This window comes from Callospermophilus lateralis, chromosome 15 (genome assembly GCF_048772815.1).
Source record: "Callospermophilus lateralis isolate mCalLat2 chromosome 15, mCalLat2.hap1, whole genome shotgun sequence".
Classification (NCBI taxonomy): domain Eukaryota; kingdom Metazoa; phylum Chordata; class Mammalia; order Rodentia; family Sciuridae; genus Callospermophilus; species Callospermophilus lateralis.
In genome coordinates, this window is record NC_135319.1 from 20,128,856 (window position 1) to 20,149,428 (window position 20,573).

The 20,573-nt window shown below is 44.2% G+C and overlaps 1 protein-coding gene across 1 annotated transcript in view; it reads left to right on the plus strand.

Moving 5' to 3' along the window:
* Antxrl (ANTXR like) overlaps positions 1-20,573 on the plus strand; it is a 37,744-nt gene that overhangs the window by 8,295 nt on the left and 8,876 nt on the right. The window contains exons 2-11 of the mRNA XM_076835199.1: positions 6,557-6,628; positions 7,969-8,040; positions 9,999-10,080; positions 10,191-10,224; positions 11,166-11,245; positions 11,320-11,388; positions 11,753-11,833; positions 11,927-11,987; positions 15,289-15,391; positions 17,624-17,705. Coding sequence (XP_076691314.1) covers positions 6,557-6,628; positions 7,969-8,040; positions 9,999-10,080; positions 10,191-10,224; positions 11,166-11,245; positions 11,320-11,388; positions 11,753-11,833; positions 11,927-11,987; positions 15,289-15,391; positions 17,624-17,705 — 736 coding nt within the window. The remainder of the gene's footprint in view (positions 1-6,556; positions 6,629-7,968; positions 8,041-9,998; positions 10,081-10,190; positions 10,225-11,165; positions 11,246-11,319; positions 11,389-11,752; positions 11,834-11,926; positions 11,988-15,288; positions 15,392-17,623; positions 17,706-20,573) is intronic.

Sequence of the window (20,573 nt, forward strand, 5' to 3'; positions counted from 1 at the left end):
AGAAAGAGAACATGGAGATAAAGACTAGAAGCATAAAGAGCATTTTTCATGAGATAGTTACAGAAAACTTTTCCCACTCCAAAATGAGATAGATATCCACATACAGGAGGCTTATAGGACCTCACTTATACCCATTAAAATGAGAAGCTTTCCAAGACACATCATAATAAAATGAAAAATATATAATTATTTATTATTATATAAATATTTCTGGGCTTTCTATTTTGATCATTGGTCTGCATGACTATTTTCATGCAAATTACTACAGTGTTTTGATTAATTTTGTAATAAATTTTGAATCAGAAAATGTGCATACTCCAATTAGTACTGGTCTTTTAAAGTATATTATAGCACTTTGATATTCTATATAAATTTCTGGATGAGTATTTCTACTTCTGAAAAAAAAATACCATTGGGATTTTAATGAAGATGCATTAAACCTTTAGATAGTTTTGACTGGTGTTGTCATCTTGACAAATTTGTCTTCTAATCCCTAAAATGTGATATTTTCCCATTACTTTATGTCTAAATTATTTCAGCAATGTATTATTAGTTTTCCATCTACATGTCTTTTATTTATTTATTTACTCATAAATTCATTTATTTATTTATTTATTCATAAGTATTTTTCCCAGCTGGATGTATTTATAAATGAAATAGTTTTCTTAATTTTCTTTTTGGATGCTTCATTGTTAAGATTTGGAAATGTAACTGGTTTGTGTATTTTAAATTTGTGTCCTGTTAGTTTGCTGAATTTGTTTATTAGATTCAAAAGACTGTTTAGTGAAATTTTCAGATTTTCACTTATAAGAATATCATCCACAAAGAGTAATAACCTTATTCTGCCTTTATAATTTGAATTTATCTTATTTTGTTTTCTTCCTTACTTTCTTTGGTTTGAGCTATCAATATTATGTTGAAGAAAAGTGATAGTGGCAGGCAACATTGAGGTTATCTGGATCTTAGGAGAAAGGCTTTCACCATTTTTTAGTCTTTCACCATTGAGCATGCTAGCTGAATGTCTTTCATATCTAGCCTTCGATATGGAAAATATCTTTCTTTAGTCATAACCGTTTTTTACAAAGAAATGTGCGGGATTTTTTTCCACATGTTTTTCTCCTTCATCAATTGGTATAGGTTTTTTTTTTCCTTCATTTCAATAATGAGGTGCATACACTATTTTTTTTTTTTTGTAGAACCATCTTTGCATTGTGAAAATAAATCCCACAATGTATAAGCCTTTTAGTGTGCTTCTGAATTAATTTCATACATTCCACCTGGTATTTTGTTAAAGTTATTATATCTATGTTCAGAGGGACTGTTGGTCTGTACATTCCTCAAATGTCTTTATTTGACTCTGGTGTTAGGGTGAGACTGCCTCATAGAATGAGTCTGAGATTTTTCTCCTCATCTTCAATTTTTGGAAAAGTTTAGGAAAAAAAAATGTTGAAATTTCTTCCTGAATGTTTTCTAGAATTTATCAGTCAATCCAGGTAGCCTTTTTTTTGGGGGGGGGGGTTGAAATGTAGATTTTTATTATAATCTTTTAAAAGTTACAGGTCTATTCACATTTTCTATTTGTTTTCATGACTTACTTTAGGTAGATTTGGTGTTTTTAGAAAAAATACCATTTCATCTAGGCATACAATTTGTTAGCCTAGATATCCATTGTATGCTGTTAATTTCTATAAAATTGGCAATAATGCTGTTATAATGTTGATTCTCTATTTTATTTATCTCTTCTCTAAAATCTTTTCTACTTCATTTTTTTCACTAGCTTTGAATTTAATTTTATTTTTCCATAAATAGTAAAGTTAATTTATGGATAAATCTTTTTACTTTTAAATGTATTTGTTTATAGCTATAGATTGTCATCTTAGAACTGCTTTAGCTTCATTCCATGTTTTCCTACGTTATGTTTTTATTTTTATTTATTTATCTCAGGTACTTTCCAATCTCTTTTTTGATTTATTCTTTGAGACATTGACTATTTAATAGTACACAGTTCAATTGTTTAATTTCTGCCTGCTTATGAATTTTCAAGGTCTCTTTTTGGTTGTTTTGAGGGTTTTTTTTTCATTATGATAAGGAAATATACTTCAGGTGACTGAATGACTATCCTCATGCCAATTACTTGTGCGTGTGTGTGTGTGTGTGTGTGTGTATGTGTGTGTGTTTCTGTTTTGTGGCTTAACATGTGATCTACTAAGATGAATCTTCCATGTGAATTTGAAAAAAAAATGCATTCTGCTGTTGTCAGGTAGGGTGTTCAGTAAATATCTGTTTGTTACAGGGTTTTTTCTTTTTTGTCTTTCTTATTGGTGCCTTATAATTATCCCCAATACTGAGATTCAACATGCCACAATAATACATTGACATAATATAATTTGATCAGTCTCATGTTCCAGTATGGGTACAGTTTTTAAATAATGATATTCAAATCTTCTCTTTTGTCTTTTCTCTATTTTCTTTGTTTTATATGGTCCTATTCATGATTGAAAAGAGCATCTCAAAATCTCAAACTTGAGTTTAGCACTATTTCTTTATTTAATTCTGTTCAATTTTGTTTCATGAGTTTGGGACTATGATTTTTTGTAGAGGTCTGTTTCTAATTATAGTATCCTTTTTGTGAATACACTTTTATGACCATGACCTTATGAGTTTCACTTTAAATTATTTGCACCTTTAGGTCTAAAATGAGTCTCTTGTAAACAGCATAAAATTAGATCATGGGTTTTTATTTGTTTTCATTATTTAAACCCATTCTGACAATCTATGTCTTTATATTTTCATCTGCTTATAATTGAAGTAATTTCTAAAAGGGAAGGAATTTGGCATTATATGGTTGTTTCCTGTATTTTTTCAGCCTTTTTTGTTCTTCCTTTTCTTCCTGTCTCTCTTATTTTGTGCTTAGTTGATACTTTTGAAATGAGACATTTTATTATTTCATTTGCTTTCTCATTTCTTTTTGTGTATATTCTATTTTGGATATTTTCTTTATTATTACATGCAGATTACCTGTAGCCTTCTAATGTTATATATAGCAAGCCAATTTGAAATTCTGCCAACTTAACTTTAATTATATACAAAAATTCTACTATAGTCTGAAATCATGTAACATTTTGTTACCAATGCCACAAATTACATCTTTACATGTTGTGGGCTCAATAACATATATTCATAATGATTTTGTGCATTTGTCTTATAAATGCTGCAGAAAAGAAAAAATAAAGTTACAAAACAAGATTATAATAAAAAAATGGGTCACATATTTGCTCTTTTATTTATCTTTCTATGTTCATATGGCTGTGAGTTATTGTCTGGTGTCTTTCACTTTTTACTTGAAGGACTTTATTTAGTATTTCCTAGAATGCAGTTGTAGAGCTTCTCTTCTGGATCTTCAATAATCTATTGTATGACTCCACCCAAAATTTTTGGCCCAGGGTATCTATGATTTGTTGTCTCCTAAAGGTTTGTGGTTGTTATTAAGTAGGGTGCCGGTTCCTTTTTTATCCATGTTTCAAGTTAGGCAAAGGAAAGTTGAGGGAATCAGTCCATGAAGTGTCCCCAAGACAAGTAAAAATATATGGACACAGTAATTAGCAACTGCTCCCTCTGATTGAAGGAGAATAATTTTAAACTGGGTCCACTGCTCAAAACCAAAACTGTTTCCATACTGGGAATAGAGTAGGGGAAGTGTAATAAAACACTACATACACATTTCTGTGACTTTGAAGATGGCTTTTTCTCCATTGAACACTTATATTATTGCTATCAAAGTTTCATTTCTTTCCAGAGATTCTGCAAAGTTGGCCTGGAAGCATTCAGGTCTTCTGTTGCTTTTGTTTGATTGTATGTTTGTTTGTTTTGTGGGTGCTCTGTGTGTGTGTGTGTATGTATGTGTATGTGTGTCTGACTGTTTTGGAATGCTTCCATGGTTAGTAGGGCATTGAGATTCAAAGACACAATTTCTCTGAACAGCATTTATGCTACTAGTTTGTTACTATAATTCCATTTTTAGATTCATCCCCAAACATTTGAAGATCCATTGAAATTTCAATTATAGAATGAGGCTCACAACAATTTTTAAAAAATTAATTAATAAATACTCCTGCCCAACTCTGTGAGACTCCAGATCCCACTCCCCCAAGGCAACCACTTGCAAACCTACTAGCTTTCATTTATGATATTATGCCCTTCTTTCTAATTATAAGTTTGTTCTGGCTGGTGTTTCTTTTTGTTTCTCTCTTTACAATGGAGATAAAGCGTTGGCTTCTTCATAACTGGCTCCCCTGCATGCTTCTGTACGTCCTCTTTCATCCTGCCTACATGATCAAATCACCATGATGTTTTGAACTCAAACTTTAACATCAGAAGTGTCCTCAGTATCCAGTGGTCTTGCCTCTCTTGGGTACTAGCATGACTGGAGCCTTGTGTGTGGGAATTTCTAACAGTTTTCTAGGGAGTGGTTTGTCTCTGTATTCCTTTACTCTTTCCATAAACACTATCTTTCTTCTTACTTTTTTTTTTGTTTTGAGATTTTTTTTTAAACATCATCTATTGGTTCTTTATTTTTATGTATATATCTATCTATCTATTTCGTGTAGTGTTGTGGATCAAACCTAGTGCATCACATGAGCTAGGCAAGCATTCTACCACTGAGCTACAAACCCAGACCCCTTTCTTCTATGTTTTAGAATACACAGCATCTTTGGAAATCATCTCAAACTGAAACTTTTGCAGAGCATATGAAGAGGTTGATGACTCTGGCTCCCCATAAGTCTTCAGTGGACAATACTCCTGGCTACAGAGTCAGGGTTGGGGAACAGGAGAACAATAAGAAGAGTAAGAAAGAAAGCAAACAGTGTTACCCTCAGTTAGGAGAAGGAGTTGTCTTGCACATTAGCCTGGGTGGTGTGGAGAGCAAAAGTTTGTGTTATGGATGGGCTTGATATCTAGCACTTAGTCAGCCAGACATTGTTGGATACCACATCATCATCCAGGTATGCCAAATGAAGTGGGCAGTGTGTGGGATTTGGAGAAAGATCTGGTTTCAGATCCATGATAGATATGAATACAGTCAAGAATTTCAGAGCCTCAGTTTTCTCAGTTGTGAAAGGGGAATAAGTTCATATTAAAAGGAATGCATGCACATCAGTTTCCTGGCATACGTGCTCAGTGAATGATAAACCTGATATTGTTAGGGTTATATAGATTTTATTTCCTCATCGGCTACATGCAGTTGTATATGAAGCCTAGAGGAGGTAGTGGATGGTAGAGAGAAGGTTGCTATTGGTAAGTGACAATCAGCACATATAAGCATGACCTTCCAGACACTCAAATTTAAGGACACAGTGATAAATGGAAAGAAGAAATGGTGACTCCTGGTAGGGATTATGACTCTCATAACATATCAATCACATTAACCACCATGGATCCAGGAAAAATGTCCAGACAAGGGCACCAGCCTCAGTTTCACCATAGACCATCTCTCAGAACTTGGACAAAGAGAATAGACATTAAGCTTGACATTTCTCTTCCATTTCTCTTCCATACCTGGAATCTACTTTCTGTTCCTTCATGCAATGCAGACTGACAGCTGTAGAATTGCAAACACCTTTGTCCCTAGGATGTAGCCCAGATGGAAGTGATTCCCACAATGTGGAAGATCAGGAGGACCCAATTTCTTTTACCTCCTTCCCGACAACCCAGGGACTAAATGTGAGACAAAGAGAGGAGGGACCTGAGAGTCAGGATGGGAAGAGCCTGTGGGTCTCCCTCCTAGTTGGAAATGATGACAGCTGGACATGCTGCTTCCCTGGCAGTGCATACTGGAAAAGGCCTTCTGTGCTCAGAGTAGCTGAGAACTGCAAGCTGGTGAGAAACCTAGGTATAAAGTAAGCTCATGTTTCCATCTGTACTTGCTGAGGTTTAGGTTCCTATTGAAAATCCCTGCACTTGCTGCTGTGAGTGTTGGGAAATGTGGGACAGTGAGAGCAATCTGGCAATGTCATGGGGTTACAGGTCAGACATAGGTCTGCAAAAGAATCCCCACCCTGAGGGATGGGGGACTTACAGGCCAGGACTGGTCACACCCTGGGCCTGGACTATGGCTGTCCAGGTAGGTTTGATGGCAGTGATGCCAAGGACCCTTATCTAGGTACCCACAGAGAGAATAGGAAATGGTTTAAACAAGGACAAATTGAGGGGAAAAAGAGACCTTGCATATTAGACCATATGGAGGTGATGGACCTTTCCATCCAAGATACCTTACCCATTTAGAGTCTACACAGACCCCATGTAGCACGACCAGCCACACTGGTAAATTATCAAAGTTCCCTCATTTGGGGATGCCCCACAGTCCCAGGTTGGTGGGGTTGCTTGGCCACTCTCTTCTACTCCTGGCCCTGACTAATGCCACCTCTAAGTATGATCCACTCTCGTTCTTGGTTCTGGGGTGCACTTATTAAAGAGCCTGCTGGACAGTGGGGCAAGGCAGAAACTGCCCACTTGTTGAATATGCCATATCCCCAACTCGTGTTTCCTTTGCTTTTAGGTCCAGCAGCGTGCATGGCGACTGGATTCACATTTATTCCTTTGTGGAGCATTTGGTGCATAAATTCAAAAAGTATGACTTCTCTACACTGCAGGCTCCTCTATGCTGCAGGGAGCACTACTCTGGCAGGCAGAGGGCATGGCAAATACATTTTGTGGGTGTCAGAGCACCCTCATGTAGGGAGCACAGAGCCCAGGGTGCTGGTTCACAAAAGAACAAACCACACTAGATATGTGGGGTCTCAGCAACATTGGACAAAGAGCATATATGTTAAGCCTGACATTTCTGGGGGACAGGGCATAGTGCAGAGACACGGTCTTGTCTCCAGGACCTCTCAGGCTGGGAAGAAGTCAAGACAGACAAAACAGTAAATCAGTAACTGGCCCCAGGGTTTCAAGGTTCTCAGAATCTAAAGAAAGGTACAGAGAACTAGATTTGCCATGGAAATTTAAAGGAAAAAGCAAGAATCCAGAAATCAAAAGTAGTTTTCCCCAAAGAAGGTAGAAATGTTAACTTGATCTTTGAGGATAGAGAAAAGTTAGGGTCACAGCAACCATCAAGGTGACCTCTAATGGTGGGGTTCTGGAGACCTCTAATGATGGTGATACTGAACATGCAGGGGAGTGAGGGAAATTCAGAGCCAGGCTCAAAAATGAGGCTGTACTGATCAGCTTGGGGCCCAGTCAAGTGACTCATCATATCAGGTCAAGGGACGTAGAATTCACCCTGTGAGCCATAAGGAAGTCACGGAAGATTCATGGATTGGGGAGGACAAGATCAAGATTGTGCCTTGGGAAGAAAATTCCAATAGCTATGAGTGAAGTGATTTTGGAAAAAACAAGATACTAGGAGTTCAGCCAGGGAGGCCTGTAGAAATCTTACTATGGGGTCTGAGGGCTTGGGTTGTAGGGCACTGAAGAGAGAGAGAGAAAGGGGAGGCAGGTATGTAAATGGCTGCCAAAAAGAAGATGAACTCTTTGAGCCAGAGTAAAGTGGGCTCAAAGATACAGACAAGGTGACAGTAGAAGACAGTCCAGGTTGATGGGCTCATGGAGGAGTGTAGATGTATCTCTCCATGAGTGTGGGTTGTGTGTATGTGTGTGTGTGTGTGTGTGTATGTGTGTGTTTATGCACATGCATGTGAGTATGTGTGTGTTAGAGAGAGTTGGGGTGTTGGGAATATAAAGCTGAAGCAGGAAACCTTCAGCATCCTCTTTTTCCTTGGACACTTCATCTCCATAGTCTTCAGAATCCTTCACCAAATGCTTCTGACAACCACCCCCATGTGAAATGACCCCAGTGCAGAAGAGATGGGATGGGGATCAGGGAAATATGCACCTCCTCCCTGGCTGCTCACTGATATCCGGTAGAACCAGTGCATTGACTTCTCATGAACTGTGCTTCCTCCTCAGTCCAAATATGCGGATGTCCTTTGTTCTCTACTCAGAAGGTGCAGAAATTCTCATGCCGCTCACTGGAGACAGGTAGGTGCTGCTGTGAAGTCCAAGGGAGGCCTGATGAGCCTGGCCACTTGGAGCTCCAAGGATCTGAGAGGCTCACTGAGAGCAAGGTGGGCTGGTCCTGACAACCTTAAATACCACATTGACCTCCAGCCCTGGCTTGCCAGTGCCCCTCTGACGACTGCTTCATTGATACCTGCAGATTCTGTGCTTTCAGAAGTTTGTCTACCCTGCCCTTTATCAGTCTTGAATTCTTCCCTGGAGGCTGGCTGTGTCAACCTTCCCCATCCCTATTCTAAAAGCTCATGGGGCAGATAGGTAGGTCCCACCAGAACTCTGTCCTGGGACCTTCCATGGCAGGTAAATGTCTGCCCAGGCCAATGAGGCAGGGAGACAGCCTGGGAACCAGGGGAAGTGCTTTGTAGAGGGTCTAGGCCAGGAGAGGCCCTGAGTCCAAGGCAGGGATGGGTGCTGCAGGGAGGCATGAGGAGCAAGCATCCAGGGTGTGGAGGTGGGGCACCTGTGCCAAGGGGCCCAGAGGTGGGAAGTTGTGGAGCTTCTGACTGACTGGGAGGTGAGGGAGAGCTTGGGATGCAATGTCCAGTGCTCTGCACAGAGTAGGACAGGCGCAGAAGAGAGGGAGACACTGAAGATGTCTGGATGTTTGGAGTTGTGGGGGAATTTTTGTTCAGGGACACCCTTCTCCCCCCCCCCCCAAAAAAAGCCAGAAGCAGGGAATGAAGAGGGACAAGCCAGCCCCAGGCAAGGGGAAGGAGTTTCAGGGCATATGGACAGGTTGACACCCAGGTATATCGTCAAGGAGATAGGGAGGGGCTGACTCTGTGGACACAGGGAAGGCCTGGGTTGGTGTGTCCTGTGGTGTGGGTTTGGGAGAGATCTGAGTGGGTGTGAGGTGGTAGAGAGGAAGGATGTGGGAAGGAGGCTGGCAGGGGTCCCTGAGGGGCAGTGCTGCCAACGGCTGGCAGCAGGAGGTGCTGGGCTGGGCTGGGCAGCCCCTGGTTTGGCCTTCCCTGGGCATGGCTGGATGTGGCCTCCTCACCCCCCGCCCTCAGGGAAGAGCCAGGCAGGGCCAGGTTCAGGGCCCTCAGTTTTCACCTAGGGGAGCTTCTTTCTGCCTGCGGTGGAAAGCCACCCTCAGGGTCTATTTTCTAGGTCCTTTTGCTGACTCAGCCTATCACATGTACTCAACCCAGGCCTCAGTATGCCCCTTCCTGTACCATTATTGCCAGTAGAGCCCATCTGGCCTGCCCTAATCCTGTCTGTCTGCTTTAACAGCATCTGACAGGCCAAATCTCCCAGCCAGTCCACAGAGCACTGCTGGGCACCCTCACGGCCAGCCTTGGGTCTTTGTTCCAGGAGCACACGAGGTCCTGGAGCCCCAGCTCTCTAATTAAGCAGACGAGCTACTACCTTTGGCAGGGGAAAGGGAGGAAGAGGATGGGGCCAGGGGATCTGTGGCAGTGGGGGATGGAAACTGGCAGAGGTCAGCCACATGACCTTTTCTCAACCCAGCCTTCCCTAGGGAAAGACAGAGTGTTCAGGAGGACAGGGTTCTAAGATTCAGAGACAGAGGCAGGAATGATGAACCTCCATGGTGTCTCTCACACACAACCACGTGCCTGTGCTAGGCCTCCTTGTGTAGGCCCGTGGAGAGCTCCCGAGGCTAAATACTCTCAGGAAGGCATGAGCTCAGAAAAAGGCAGACAGTACATGGGACCCTCTGAGCAGGCCCCCACCCTCGCCTGACCTGCCACAGGGCTCATGGAATCATGGACAAAGAGGGCTGCAAACCTCCTGTCCAAGTCCCAGAGCCGAATGGGGGTCAAGGTGCTGCTTGCCTCGTGTCCTCTCCTGTCCAAGCAGTTCCACAGTAGACAAGGCTGTGGGGTAGTATATGAGCTGGTTTGTAATAGTCAGTCTTCCTAAGTTAACCTTCATTTTCACCTTTTTTTTTTTTCCAGAAAAAAGATTCATGAGGGTCTTCGACAACTTCTGAGAGTGGTACCTAGAGGACAGAAACATATGCAAGAAGGATTTAAATTGGTATGTAGGGCTGGAGTCTGGAGTCGAGGTTGCTGGCTCACTGCTCTTAGAATATTACTGAGGAATCTCGCTCCCTGCCCCCCACCAAATGTTTCTTCATTTCCTTGCAGGTTAATGAGCAAATGGCAAAAGTCAGCTCCACAGGTAAGTTGCCCTGCCATCTTCATGGTAGGTGGGGCACACAGCTGGTGCCCTGGGAGAGGTGTGTGCAGATTCCTAGCTCCTAGTGCCTCTTCCTAGCCCTTGCTCTTGGAGTCAGTACCTCACCTTTCAGAGCATAGGATTTTTGCATCAGGTAGGCTCTGCTGTCCCATGTTTCAATGCAAGGATCTTGGTCACTCTATGATTTTTGACCTAGGGTTGTTCCCAGTGAGCAAAAGGAAAAAGAAAAATATTGTAGGAACCTTAAGCAGACTGAGGCCTCTTTTCTGTGGAATCCACATCTTGTTTTCCCCTACCTGGCCTTACCTTCCTCTTCCTGCTCCCATCCATTTCTTCCTTCTCTTGAGTTGTCTCCGGGGCATACGGCTCGGACAGTGCAACTATCTCTTTTGCTTAGCATGCATGAGGCCCTGGGTTTGATCCCCTGCTCCCCCCACAAGATATATATATATTGCACACCCTGAATAGAAGTCTCTCTGAACTGTGAGCTTGTAACTTCCATCAGGAATAGGTGGGACTTGTTGGGGAACAACAGTGAGGGGTTGTAGGGTCCCCTTCTAAATCCCTATAACTACAAGACTTGAACTTCTAGACACACAGATGCCAAGAGTTTCTACAAGCTGTACCTGAATCGGGTGTCTGGCCTCCACCATCTTCACAGGGCTCTGCAGGAGGGTCTGATTGCTCCTTCCTTCATACAGCTAATAGGCTGGCCCTTGTAGACAAATGGCTGGGCTTCCTCAGGGGAAAGGGAGTTAATGAGAATTCAAAGCACCTGTCTCAGAATGCTGAGGTGAGGGGAGCCCCAGACCTGCCTGCAATAGTCACTGCAGGGCTCTGGAGACCTGCGGCAGTGTCACAGCTTCTTTAGCTACACATGGACACTTGCTAACTAGCCCCCCCCCTTCTTAATTATTCTGTAGGCAACAACGTTGCCAGCATAATTATTGCTCTGATGGGTGGACTACTAGAAGAAATGACATTTAAGGAGACCAAGGAAGAGGTGAGTCCAGTCCATGTTTCCCTGCACTGTGCCCCACATAGACTGATGATTTACTCTTGACACCTTTTTTTTAGGCTGACAAGTGTCGGAGTCGAGGGGCAGTCATCTACACTGTGGGTGTGCTGGGATACAATAAACACCAGGTACTTCAGAGCAGGCGCCCAGGTGGCCCTCTGCAGCCTAGTTGGGGAAGGTCTCACGGGTGGCTTCCCAGGGCCTGGAAGAAGCTGGTCTTCTCTCCTGCCTCAGGGAACTTGCACAACAGGTGGCTGAGGTGAAAGGACAACCAAAGGGTGTGAGTCACCAGCACCACCTGTGCTGGGTGGGTGGGGGGAACTTCCTGCTCCCTAAGCCTGGGCTGTGGGCAGAAGCCAACGTCTGTCCCTGAGCTCCTGACACTCACTGGCTCCACTGCAAGAGGACAAGACACTCTGCCCTGGGTCTGGGGACCTGCTGCTTTCTCAGTACCCTGGCTGAGGGGCTCAAGTCACCTCTTTTCCTTTGTAGATGACAGCCATTGCAGACTCCCCAGATTACATATTTGGGGTGGACACAGGATTCAAGGATCTGAAAAACACTGTTGAATCGGTGAGTCTGGCTGAATGTGAGCAGAGGTGATCGGCATGTCTCTGGATCCTGAGGGTCACACTCCTAGCCCCCTTCCTCCCCTCTCTCTTCCAGCTTGCTTCCAAGACCTGCATTGAAATCACATCTGTAGAGGCTTCCACTCTGTGTGCAGGAGGTAAGAGCTGAGGGGCCCCGGGGTGGACAGATGGTTTAATTGATGAGTGTTCACATTGCATGAGTATGCGTGAATCTGTGTGTGGTGTTTTGTGTGGGAGGTGAGACTGCATGGTGTGTGTTGTGTATATGGTAATAGTGGTGGGGGTTTGTGTGTGGTGTGTGTGTGATGGGTGTTTCAGTGTTGTGGTGTGTTGTCTACTGTGTAGGGGGATATGAAGTTTATATGCACTGTGTGATGTTTATGTGATGTGTGGTGCATCTCAGAATTTGTATGTGGTGTGTGGCATGTGTGACTTGTAGAATAGCTTTGTGGTGTTTACAGTCTCTAAGAGTAGTATATGCTGTGTTTATCATTTGCACGAGTCCATGTATTGGTGTGTGTGTTTCTGTGTGTGTGATTTACGTGTGGTGTTTTGTAGTGTGTATGGTGTTTGTGTGGAGTTCTTTATTGAGGTGTATGTGTTGTGGGCCCAAGTGTGGGTGTGAACTGTATGAATTATGTGTGTTTGGTATAGCTTTGTGGTATATGTATTCAATATGTATGTGGTGTGTGTCATGCATGTTTGTAATTTATGGGTGGCATGAGTGGTATTACAACAGGGAGTTTGGTGTTTGTGTATATTTATGGTTTCTGCCTATATAGGTCATGGGGAATATACATGAGTGCACAGTGTTGTGTGGTATGTGTGCCAGAGAATATGTTGTATGTGAGCACAGTGGTATTGTGTGGGGTATGTACTTATGTTGTGGGTGTGTGGAATCTGTGTGCAGGGTATTTGTGGTATATGCAGTGTTCAGGGACTGGTTTGTGGTGTGTCAGGAGTATGGTATGTTGCATATTATGTTTTTTTGTATGTGTGTGGTGTGTAATTTAGTATCTGTAGGTGGAGTGTTTTTCCATGGTATATGAAGGGGTAAGTGTGCATGGGGTATATGGTATATGCATGTGTATATGTGTGCCAAGGTGTGGTTTGTGTGTGTGTGTGTGTGTGTGTGTGTGTGTGGTGGAGTGTTTGGGGGTGGGTGGATGTTGGGGTGTGCATGGGTACATGTGTATATATATATATGGTGTATATGAAATGTACATTGTGGGGGTATGTGTGTTAGAAAGCACAGTGTGGTTATATGCCCAAATATTATTTACCTAACACAAAATGTTTAATTGCAAAAGTAGAAAAAAACATATTTTTAAAAATTCTCAAGGAAACACTAGAAAATCAATGGAATAACATTTAAACAGGCCAGTAGGTCAAGAGAAATCAGGGCTCATTCCAGGAGGACCAGGCTGATGGGGGATTTGAAAAATCTGTAGTTTGTACATCCACAAAAAGTGTGAAAACAGAGATATCAACGAATAAAGAAAAATAACTGAACAAAAGTCAGCTTCCAGTGTCCTGATGGGAACAAAGGAAACCTTCCTGCCTGACAAAGGTGTCCACCCTGACAGTCACCCAGTGGGGAAAGGGCCACTTCTGTTCCTTGTCCCCAAGGACTAGACCTGACCAGGATGCCTCTGACCACCCTGCATTCCTGCCTCAGTGTGCTGAGGACACAATTGTATGGTCTTGGGGGATGGCCACCTCTCCTTGTCACAAACCCTGTATGTAGCCTTGGTACCACATGGTTGGTGTTCTCACACTGTGGTTGATGGAGACAGAACCCACAACCTCCTTTTACCCCTGGTGACAGCTCAGCTGCTACGGTGAACTCTGGCCCAGGTAGCTGGGTCCTGGCCTCCCTGCTCTCGACAAGGAGTCTCCATGGCCACAGGCTGTTGGCAGCCGAACCGTGTGTTCATCCATGCTCTGCTACCTGTGGCGCCAGGCCTGTGCAAAGTGTGGCCTAATATGGATAGAAATAGCACTTCCAGGACCGTTGGAAGACACAGAGGTGGTGACTGGATTAGCACTTGGAAGCTGATGGGTCCTAGGGACAGTGGCAGGTCCTGATATTTCCACTTTGGTTCTTGGTTTAACATTCCCCCTGCTCTTGCTTGTGCTGGGCAAGTACTAAGGGGTGGGGGTGGACTCAAGGATCCCCAGTCCCCCGTATGGTCCCTTCTGCTTCTGGTTTAAAGCAGCCCAGGTGGCTGGTGCCTGTGTGTCATTATGTGCCCTGGTCACACAGGCCTTGGCATCTGAACAGTTAGGACAAACCCCATGTGGGGATGTGAGATGTCACTCCTTCTAGCAGCTGAACCAGTGTGACAGATGTGTCCAAATACAAGCTCAGCCAGTGACCTGTTCACTTACTGGCCATCTTGTGCAAGTTGCCACATACAGAGGGACAGTCACTCAGATGGGAATCCCAAGGCAGAATCCTTAGAGCCAAATGAAACAGATCAGTCCTCAGTTTATCCTATGAGAATCAATACATTTGTCAGAGAGTCTAATGAAGGAGGTCAGGTGAAGAATAAAGTCCTTGCTCAACTGACCTGGGGCATCTCAAGTGTCATTTTAGTCTGGAATGAGTCAGACATGGGTCAGGAGGTGCCGTGCAGGTGAATAGGCCTGGAATCCTGACTCCTTTGCAGCTGGCCATGCTGCTCTCCTCTCTGTTCCCTGTATTGGCCTCAGGAGAAGGAGGCTACACACTGGTAGAAGGAAGTGCTCTATGCTATACAGGGCAGGTGGTTGTGCTCCTAGGTATTTCAGGAAGAGACAGGGATGAGGCATGATGTGCTGGTCTCAGGACCCACAGTTCGGAATGGACACATCCTATGAGGAGACCTCCTGGGCAGGGTAGGGGCCTCTCCTGTCCCACACCTGTGTTCCTGCCCTGCTTCTAGGGTCTCCACCACCACAGGCACAGAAACACAGGAAGGAGCAGGAGAGAGAGTCCCCACATTCAGGAGCCCCACAGGCATAAGGCAGGGCTTCTTCAGCCTGTGCATCAGAGCTCCTCTCTGCCTTCCATACGGGAGGGCCGGCTCAGTGCACAGCCTGGGGCCCTGCAGCTAGGAAGCACTGGAGATTTCAGGGTGTGAAGACTTCCTCTGAGTTGGACCTTATGCATGTACTGTCTTGGGCTATAATCATGAACTTTTTGGATCAACTGATGGGAGGAGGACCACCAAGTGTCCAAGGCCCAACTCAGCCACTTCTGCCACACCAGAGGAGGATGTGTCCAGAGGGACCCATGGATGCTGGTTCAGACGCAGCTGTTGCCTCATTAGAGCCCCTTGGGAATCATACCTTGTGTGGAGTGGACCCCCATGAACAGTGAGCGGAGGGAATGCAGCCCTCAGCTCTTCCTCACTTAGACATTTTAAGGTTTTGTTTGTTTGTTTGCTTTTCCAGAAATCTATGAAGTAATTGTTACTGGACAAGGTTTTCATAATGCAAAAAGTAGGGACCAGGTTATTTGTAGATTCCTGTTCTCAGACAACATTCACGTGGGTAAGTAATGCCTCATACCACCAGGTTACACATTTATTTTACAACAGAGCCCCATCCCTCAACCAGCCAGTTCCCAGGCCCTGCTGACCATTCTCAGTGGGTATTGTGTGGTTAGAGGCAGTGTGGACAAGTGGAAGGAGAGACCTGCTGGGATGCACGGCCACCTCTCCTTTCATCTAAACATGGGAAGTAATAAATCCTCAGCAGCCCAAGAGTGTCTTGGAGTAGGGATTCACACCTCCATAAGGATGAGTTTGTGCTGGGTGCCCTCACAGCAGCATTTGCCCCACCGTGTCCTCAGCTTCCTTCCCTGATTGCCGATGACCTGAGCTCAGGAGACTTATGGAGGGGAAATGTAGCAGCACCTAGTCTCTGGACCTAGTCAGGTGCAGTGAGCCTCCCTGGGCCTTCAATCATTCCTTCAATCAGAGAATAAATCAAAGACACTGAAACCTTAAGACGGCAGGTACAGAGCTGGCTGCCCATCTTGGCTCTCATACTTGGCCACAGCTAAGGAGGTGTAAAGAGGATTTGGGCTCAGGGCAGAGAAGGTTCCATGACTACAAGTTATAAAGCTCTTCCCAGGCTCCCAAGGAAGGAAGGGAGGAAGGAAGGAAGGAAGGAAAGAAGGAAGGAAACCCTATTTCTTCTTCAGGTTTCCCCATCTCAGATGACACCACCATCCACCTTGTTCCTCTGGTCAAAAATCCCAGTGCATTTTGATTTCTCATAGCTCTATCCTCACACCTAAAAAGTCCTGCAATATTTATGGCTGAACAATATCAAGAATCTGTACATTCTCCTGAAAGATCCATCAGATGTGAAATAAAGCACAATTGTTTTTCCAGGTCCATGAAAACCACCCCACTCTTGGCTCACTCCTTCCCAACTCAACAAGCTCAGTAGTTCATGACCTCAGGGCCCTGGCAAATGTCACTCCCACAGCCCAGACACTCTTTCCTCCCTCTGTTCACTGGGTGTTCTTTGTCTGGTTGGTATGTGCTCCTCAGAGAGCACTTGCCTACGTAAGTACCAAGAATTGTATATGAATTTAAAGCACCTACCACCTACTCTCATCATTCCCATCACACACTATCTGAATTCCCTCATACCATCAAAAGTGTTTTTCATCATGTTTCAGATATTGCATCAATTCATGTGTGAATATTTTAGTTTTTTAAAGGACAAATTGTACCTACAAAAGGGAACAGGTCAGGCATAATTAAGCAGCCATCCTCCCCCTGCATGCCCTGTCCTTTCCTCTGCTTATCAATGGCACAACACTTTGCACTATTTCCCATTAATGTTCCCTTACTCTCATTTTGTTCAATGTCCCTTGCAGTTCCTAACAGGAGAGTCCTTGAGAGTAGGGGCTCTTGCTGCCTGTTCCTGTTATAGAAATGAGTTCTGCTCAGTGCTGGACAAAGAATGTGCTCAGCAGATGTCTTTAAAAAGAAGATAGGCAGAGGGGAGAGGCTGGGACATGGTCAAAGTATCAGCTCTGCTTGCTCAGGGCAGGCAGAGCATGCCAGGGTAGATGAACAGGTCTGTTGACATTCTCATGTCATTGTTTTTTAGATAACAACCCCACCAGTATGAGCAAAACTTCCATAATTTGTCCTGGACCAATGATAACACAACCTAATCAGTAAGTGCCCTGCTTGGAGGTCTTAGGGTGGGAGATCAGGTGCTCAGCATTTACCACCACTATGTGTAGAGAATTTGGAATGCCCCCCTCTGCCAGGAAGCATGCCTATCTCTGAGTGGGATAAGGGCATCTTCCCCACCTTTCCTTCTTGCCTGCAAGGGGTTTAGGAATCCACAGTGGCCCAGGATCTGCAGAGGGCAGGATGCATGAGATGATGTGCCCTAAGACTGGTACCTTTGTTCCAATTTGACTTGCAGAAATAAGATGACATATTCTGTAATAAAATTAAGGATGGTGACACATTGCAGAACTTTTTGGTCACTTAGTCAATGGCCATGGTCCATAGACTCAGATGCTATGAGGAAGAATCGTGGTCTGACCCATAGTCCTCTTGAAATCATTGTTGAGGTCTTTCTCCTCATGCTTTGGTCAATGAGCTCTCAATATCCACCTCTATATTCCTGGAGATCTTAAATGCTGGGATTTCAGAGTCATTATCATGAGGATTTCTGTGGGCTATGGTTCCCCAAGGGCCTGAACTGAGTCTCTCTGGGCTGGTTCTCAACATCTGTCCTTTCTGTGCATTAGGGAGGTATTTGTTGAAGTCAGCTTGAACAATGGTCTCAGCTTCATTGGGAACCAACACAACATAACCAGCTCTAACTGTATTGTAAGTACCTGGGTGGGGATGCAGCCCCCCCTGTGCTGTCCATGCCCCTGTTCTAGATGCCAATGCACCCTGGGCAGAGGGTACCAGATAGGCCCAGAAAGCAGCTTGGGCAGACAGGTTCCTCCAAATTTCAGGTGGGCCAGTGTGGGAGCCTGGAAGGTTGCCTGTTACATGCTAGAGTCTATGACATCTAGGGTGCCCACCCATTCCACGTGGGAATGCCTAGGCACAGGGATCTGTGTGGTTCTGCCAGCTGAGGTAGGATGTGTGTGTGCACTGAATTGGTGCCTCAGTCATGGATGTGATACCAAATTCATTCTGGACCCAGCCTTGAGGCCTGCTCAATAGCCCTTCAGGCATGCCTGAGTCCTCAGTCTGCTCTCTGCCCCAGCTGTCTCCCTCTGTGGGCTCCCTCTCACCTGCAATGCATGCTCCCCACCCTGCCACCTTACCCCACTGTGGTTGGAAAACAGCTACCAGTTGTGTGTGGCCTTCTCAGCTCAGCAAGAGCAATCTGAAAATGAGGGTGTTACCCACCCAGTGTAGATTTTCTGAGCTTCATACCATGCCAGCAATTTAACCAAATGTAGGATAATAGGAGTCCTGGAAAGGGGAGACATGTGCCACTTGTTGTTCACCTGTAGGTACAGTCTGAGTTTGTTGGGACCCTACAGGTTTGACAACCCTCCTCAAGGTCTGTCTTGGCTTGTTCCTGCACATCTATGCACAGATCATCAGGTTGCATGCACACATGTGCTCATCAGGAGACCACCTGTTCATAGTCCTTCCTGAAACAGGCACAGACAGGAAAGAGCACAGGCACAGCCCAAGTGACCCCAGCCTAGCCAGTGCCCATCACTGTCACTCTGCATGTTGCTTCTCCTTTCAGCCACCTGTTTTCTAGCCGCAGGCTCCTCCCCCTGTCACCCCTCTGTAGCCTTCTCTCTAAGCAATCACTTGACTCTGGACAGTGGAGCAGGCTGTGTGCCCACAGGGTAGCCTGGGATCCCTGAACCAGAATGATCAGCCCCCATTCCTTAAGCCCCATGTGGACCTTAGTCTGAGCAAGGACATTCTAAACTCTCTGAATTCACAATTACCCCTGGAGGAGGGCTGCTTCTTCCCTTGGTTAAGGATGTGCTAGCTGAACCTCTGAGAAAGGAATTGGTTAAATGAGTCCGTAAGTGTGGAGAGGCCATGGGTTGACAGACAGCTGTTGCCTGTTCCTGCTCTTGGGCCTATATCTTTCTGGGAACCCCTTTAAGGGCATCTGTACTTATTGTGGTGTTTACAAAGTACTTTTTAAAAATTTATATATGACAGCAGAATATATGACAATTCTTACTATACATATAGAGCATAATTTTCCTATCTTTGGTTGTATACAAAGTTATATTCGCACCAATTCATGTCTTCATACCTGTACTTTGAATGATAATGATCATCACATTCCACCATCATTATTTACTCCTGTCCCCTCCCTTCCCCCTCCCACCCCTCTGCCCTATCTAGAGTTCGTCTATTCCTCCCATGCTCCCCTATTCCTATCTCACTATGAATCAGCCTCCTTATATCAAAGAAAACATTCAGCATTTGGTTTTTTGGGATTGGCTAACTTCACTAAGCATTTTCTTCTCTAACTCCAACCATTTTCCTGCAAATGCCATGATTTTATTCTCTTTGTAGCTGAGTAATATTCCATTGTGTATACATGCCACATTTTTTTATTCATTCGTCCACTGAAGGGCATCTAGGTTGGCTCCACAGTTTAGCTATTGTGAATTGTGCTACTATAAACACTGATGGGGCTGTTTCCCTGTAGTATGCTGTTTTTAAGTCCGTTGGGTATAGACTGAGGAGAGGGATAGCTTGGTCAAACGGTGGTTTCATTCCCATATTTCCAAGCAGTCTCCATACTGCTTTCCATTTTGGCTGAACCAATTTGTAGTTCCACCAGCAATATATGATTTTTCCCCTTATCCTCGCCAACACTTATTGTTGTTTGTCTTCATAATAGCTGCCATTCTGACTGGAGTGAGATGATATCTTAGAGTAGTTTTAATTTGCATTTCTCTAATTGCTAGAGATGATGAACATTGTTTCATATATTTGTTGATTGATTGTATATCCTCTTCTGAGAAGTGTCTGTTCAGGTCCTTAGCCCGTTTGTTGATTGGGTCATTTGGGTTTTTTTGGTGTTTAGCTTTTTGAGTTCTTTATATACCCTAGAAATTAGTGCTCTGTCTGATGTGTGAGGGGTAAAAATTTGCTCCCGGGCTGGGGATGTGGCTCAAGTGGTAGCGTGCTCACCTGGCATGCATGCGGCCCGGGTTCGATCCTCAGCACCACATACCAACAAAGATGTTGTGTCCGCCGATAACTAAAAATAAATATTAAAAGATTCTCTCTCTCTCTCTCTCTCTCTCTCTCTCTCTCTCTCTCTCTCTTAAAAAAAAAATAAATAAAAATAAAAATTTGCTCCCAGGATGTAGGCTCTCTGTTCATCTCACAGATTGTTTCTTTTGCTGAGAAGAAACTTTTTAGTTTGAATCCATCCCATTTATTGATTCTTGGTTTTAATTCTTGTGTCTTATTAAGGAAGTCAGGGCCTAATCCCACATGATGAAGATTAGGGCCTACTTTTTCTTCTATTAGACACAGAGTCTCTGGTTTAATTCCTAGGTCCTTGATCCACTTTGAGTTGAGTTTTTTGCATGGTGAGAGATAGGGGTTTAATTTCATTTTGTTGCATATGGATTTCCAGTTTTCCCAGCACCTTTTGTTGAAGAGGCTTTATTTTCTCCAATGCATGTTTCTGGCAACTTTGTCTAAGATAATTGTAACTTTGTGGTTAGTCTCTGTGTTGTG